Source organism: Hipposideros armiger, unplaced genomic scaffold (genome assembly GCF_001890085.2).
Source record: "Hipposideros armiger isolate ML-2016 unplaced genomic scaffold, ASM189008v1 scaffold_238, whole genome shotgun sequence".
Classification (NCBI taxonomy): Eukaryota; Metazoa; Chordata; class Mammalia; order Chiroptera; family Hipposideridae; genus Hipposideros; species Hipposideros armiger.
The window spans coordinates 174,003-179,214 of record NW_017731588.1 but is presented as its reverse complement, the minus strand read 5'-3'; the positions used below and the strand labels follow the sequence as shown (position 1 = coordinate 179,214).

General features: G+C 38.0%; 1 protein-coding gene across 1 annotated transcript in view; it reads right to left on the bottom strand.

Moving 5' to 3' along the window:
* Positions 1 to 5,212, bottom strand: part of SAMHD1 (SAM and HD domain containing deoxynucleoside triphosphate triphosphohydrolase 1) — a 66,143-nt gene that overhangs the window by 31,679 nt on the left and 29,252 nt on the right. The window contains exon 6 of the mRNA XM_019655168.1: positions 4,186 to 4,256. Within this exon, the coding sequence (XP_019510713.1) occupies positions 4,186 to 4,256 (71 nt within the window). The remainder of the gene's footprint in view (positions 1 to 4,185; positions 4,257 to 5,212) is intronic.

The window sequence follows — 5,212 nt, the reverse complement described above, 5'->3', positions numbered from 1 at the left end:
AATAAATAAATAACAAGGACATGAAAGATAAAATCTAAAGAATTGTTCCATATCCAAAGAGACTAAGGAGAAAAGTGCAATCTAGGTATGGATCATGAAAAAGTTTTTCTATATGAACCATTGGTGAAATTTGAAAGAAAGTCTGTAAATTAGATAATCGTATTGCATCAGTATTAATATCCTGATTTTGATAACTGTACTAAGGTTATATAAGAGAATGTTCTTGAGTTTAGGAAATACCCACTGAGGTATTCAGGAATGAAGGGGTATCTCTAGAATTTACTTTTAAATGGTTCAGAAAAAAAATGTATATATACAGAAAAATTTAAGTTCCATAAAGATAGCATGAAAAATAACAACCAAAATTACAAGCAGCTTAACAGTAAATATAACAAAAGATGCCTAACACCTTTATAGAGAAAATTATAAAATTTATAATGGAAGAGTAAAGGAAATTAAAACCACAATGAGATATCACCTCACACCTATCAGAATAGCTATTATCAAAAAGACAAGAAATAACAAGTGTTAGTGAGGATATGGAGAAAAGGGAACCCTTGTGCAATGTTGGTGGGAATGTAAATTGATGTGCCCAAACAATATGGGGGTTCCTCAAAAAGTTAAATATAGAAGTACCACACAATCCAGCAATCCTATTTCTGGGTATTTATTCAAAGAAAACAAAAAATACTAATTTGAAAAGATATATGTACCGCTGTGTTCATTGCAGCATTGTTTGCAATAGACAAGATATGGAAGCAACCTAAGAATCCATCGGTAGATGACTGGATAAAGAAGATATGATCTATATACAATGAAATATTACTTGGTCATCAAAAAGAACAAAATCTTGCCATTTGTGATGACATAGATGGGCCTTGAGGGTATTACGCTAAGTGAAATAAGACAGACAGAGAAAGACAAATACCATATGACTTCACTTGTATGAGGAATCTAAAAAAACAAAACAAAACCAGACTCACAGATAGAGAGAACAGACTGGTGGTTGCCAGAGGGGAAAAGGGTTGAATGGATGGGCAAGATAGGTAAAGGAGATCAAGAGGTATAAACTTGGGCCGGCCGAGTGGCGCGATGGTTAAGAACTGGCTTGGGACACCAGGGGGCCCCGGTTCGGATCCCACATATGCAGGCCAGTGACACTGCCCTCCACAGCTAAGATGCTGAACAACAGCTCAACCTGGAGCTGGGCTGCCCTGAGTCACCGGCGACGGCGACGGCGACGGCGAAGGCTGCAGCCCCTGCTGCAGTGGGTTGCCATGGGCTACCATGTAGCCAGCAGCCAGCGTGAGCGGCCAGCAGCCAGCGTGAGCGGCCAGCAGCCGCAGTGAGCGGCTGTCCAGAAGCCGGCGACTGATCTGTCTCACCCGGGAAGAGCGCAATGATGGTGCCAACTTGGGCCAGTGAAGCAATGTCCTCCACAACTAGACTGAAGAACAAAAGGACAGCAACTTGTCTGTTCCCCTCCCCCCAATTCCCCAGCACTGTTCCCATCCCCCAATTCCCCAATAAAAAAAATCTTAAAAAAAAAAAAAAAAGAGGTATAAACTTCCAGTTATAAAATAAATAAGTCATGGGGACACAATGTACAACATTGGTAATATAGTCAATAATATTACATTAACTTTGTATGGTGACAGATGGTAACCATACTTATCATGATGGTCAGGTACTTCATAATGTATATAAACATTGAATCACTACATTGTACACTTGAAACTAATATAATATTGTATGTCAATCATACTTCAATTAAAAGAAGGGTAAAAAAAAGAGCAAAGGGCCAAAGATACCCAATAAAAGAACAAAGTATAAACAGTTGTCCTACAAGCTATCAAGACTTACTATAAAGTAATAATAATTAAGAAAGTATGGAATACTTTCTCAACAACACTGTTCTCCTTCCCCAACAAAATCTTAAAAAAAAAAAACATATGGAATAGAACAGAATCCGGAAAGGTTCATCATATATAAAATTAATAAATGTTGAGGTTGGTATTATAGATCAGTGGGGAAAGGAAGAACTATTAAAAAAAAAATTATCTACAGTAAAAAAAAAAAAAAAAGAAACTAGATCTTTACCACACACACAGAGACACACACACACACACACATACACACAAATAAATTCCATACGGCTTAAGGACTTAAATATGAAAGGCAAAATATTTTTTAAAAAAAGACTTAGGAATGGCTAAGTAGATACTATCTAGATTAAGGGCTGGAGAAAACAACTATAAACTTCGAAAAATTCCCTGAAGGTATGGGTGATCAAAAAAAAGGCAGGTGTTACAGGAAAGTCAACACTTAAAAGAGAAAGGCATTGGGCAATATTCCAGTTCTTCTATGGCTTTTAGCCTGAGGGCAGGCCCCAAGGCAAAACTGGAGAGACAATGTCCATCTTACTGGATTAGAGAATCAGGGTACATCATTAAAATTTAAAATTTGTTTGTCAAAAGGCACTGTGAAAAAAATGAATTGGCAAGTCAGATATTGGGGAAAATACATTCACTATACATCTTATAAAGAATTCCTCAAATCAACAATAAAAAGGCAAACAATCGAATTTTTTTAATGGGTTTAAGCCGTTGAAAGAACTCTTCACAAAAGAAGATATATCAGTGATGAAGTACAAAGTACAGGAAATGGTATTCAACATACATCAGAGAATGCAAACTGAACCATGAGATGCCATTTCACACTCATTAGAAAGGCTAATCCAAAAAAACAAATGTTGATGCAGTTATGAAACAATAAGAATTTGCATATATTGCTGGTGGAGGGTAAAATCGTGCAACCACACTGGAAAGCTCAAGTGGTTTCTTATAAAGTTAAATATATATCTACTTTATGACCCAGCAACTCTGCTCCTAGGCATTTACCTAAGAGAAGTGAAAATATTTTCCACAAAACGCCTGTACAATAATGTGCATAGCAACCTTATTCCTAATAGTCCAAAACTGAAAACAACCCAAATTCCATCAAAAGGAGAAAGGATAAACAAATTATGACTTATTCATACAATGGAATAATACCTCAGCAATAAAAAGGGGTCAACTACTTATGCATGTAACATGAAAGCATTTCAAAATCATTGAGTGAATAAAGCAAAACATATAAGTACCTACTCTGTGAATCTACTTACGTCAAGTCTAAAAACAGGCAAAACCAGCCGGCTGAGTGGCTCAGTTGGTTAAGAGTTGGCTTAAGAGCATGGGCTCTGAGCAACGGGGCCACCGGTTCGATTCCCACATGGGCCAGTGATGCTGTGCCCAAGCTGAGCTGTCGCTGAGCTGCCAACAGGTGGCAGGATGGTTCAGCTGGTGTAACAAGATTGCCTGTTCGATGGTGGGCTATGCCCGCCCGCAACTAAGACTGAACTCGGCACCTTGAGCTGAGCTACCGCCGGGATGGTTCACTGGATAGAGCGTGCGCTCTTAACAACAAGGCTGCTGGTTCGACTCCTGCATGGGATGGTGGCTATGCCCACCTACAACTAAGATTGAACACAACACCTTGAGCTTAGAGGCCACGAGCTGCCGACAGGAAGCCAGATGGCAGCTGGTACCCTCCACAACAACGATTGAAGAACAACTTGGCTGGTCCCCTTCCCCAATTCCCCAACACTGTTCCCCTCCCCCAGTTCCCCAATAAAAATCTTAAAAAAATAAAAACAAGCAAAAACAATCTATGTTTATAAAAATCATAAGGTGATGGTAAGGCGAGAAGTAGAAATTGACTGAAAAGGGGCACATGGGAATTTTCCAGGAAAATTTGGAAATGTTCTTATCCTGATTTGGGTAGTGGTTACATGGATGCATACATTTGTCAAAACTCACTTAAGATCTGTACAACTTATTGTATGTGAATTATACCTTAAAAAAAGGGGAGAAAATAGTGGTTGACATGTAAGACGCATGATTCAATACATATTCAAATCCTCTTCTACTCCAGGATCCAAAAATACAGTGTGACCAAAAATGGGAGCCAATCCAACTTTATTTCTCAAAACTAACTTTACTTCTCAAAAATTCACTCCAAAAATAAATATATGAAAGCATCCTGAAAACTGCAATGGGGAAGTATACTACAATACAGGGGCTGCTTAAATAGCCTTTACTTTATTGAATTCAATATTTATTAACTATTGAATATGTGAATACATACCTTCCATTTAATGTCTTGGCGAGCACGTGGAATAAATCTTCCATCAAACATATGAGAAAATGGCCCATGACCTTAAAAACAAATGAAGCCTTAGCACAAGAAAAATGTTTATAAAGTGGCAAAAAGTTTTAATGTTTTTAGTTTTAACTTTACAAGCAACAGAAATCCATAATTTATAAATATATCACAAAAAGGGACAAATCTTATTTTGTAAAACAAGAGAACAGGAAGCAGAACCATATAGGAAAGGAAACTCTCATAGAGGAGTCTCTGAGTCACAAGAGGTTCCATAAACTTGATGAAAGGACAGTTTTGTGTAACTTGAAGGAATGTTAATAATAAAAACTTTTGGCATCTTCAGGTTGAATATGTGTATTAAAACAGCAGTTTGAAAACAATCCACTGGGATGCAGGAATAAAATATTAGAATTTTATTACTCTCATTCTTTAAAAGCAACTATTTTTATGTAAATTTTATAATATACATAATATGTTTATAATGAATACACACCTGTCGAGTCTGTCTCTTAGATTTTTACTGATGATGTGAGCAATCAAAAGTGGAAATCATAAGTTCATCTAATCTGTAAGTGATTTTAACATTCTACAACATTTAACAATATGAAATTTTGTTGAGGCACAACTTTGGAATCATCAGAATTTCTGCAGAAGCTTTACTTGGCTGGAAGGGACCCCATCTGGCCCAACCCTGGGGCTTTTTGCATGTCGCAATCTGTACATAAAGTCTCATTACTGTAGTGTTCAGACTCCCCAGGGACTGCCAAAGGCTTCCCAATAATTCCCTCTCAAAATACCAAGAATCTGTTAAGTTCATCATCTGGGGGTGGTATTAGTCCTACTGAAATCTTCAAGGGGACATGCTGAAGAGAGTGCCCCATCCCTTTAAGTTCCTGGCTATTGAAACACAGCTGCCCCATCCCTGCCCTGCCCAGGGGGCACACACAAAGTCTCAGGATCCTCTATAGCAGCGGTTCTCAACCTGTGGGTTGCGACCCCTTTGGGGGTC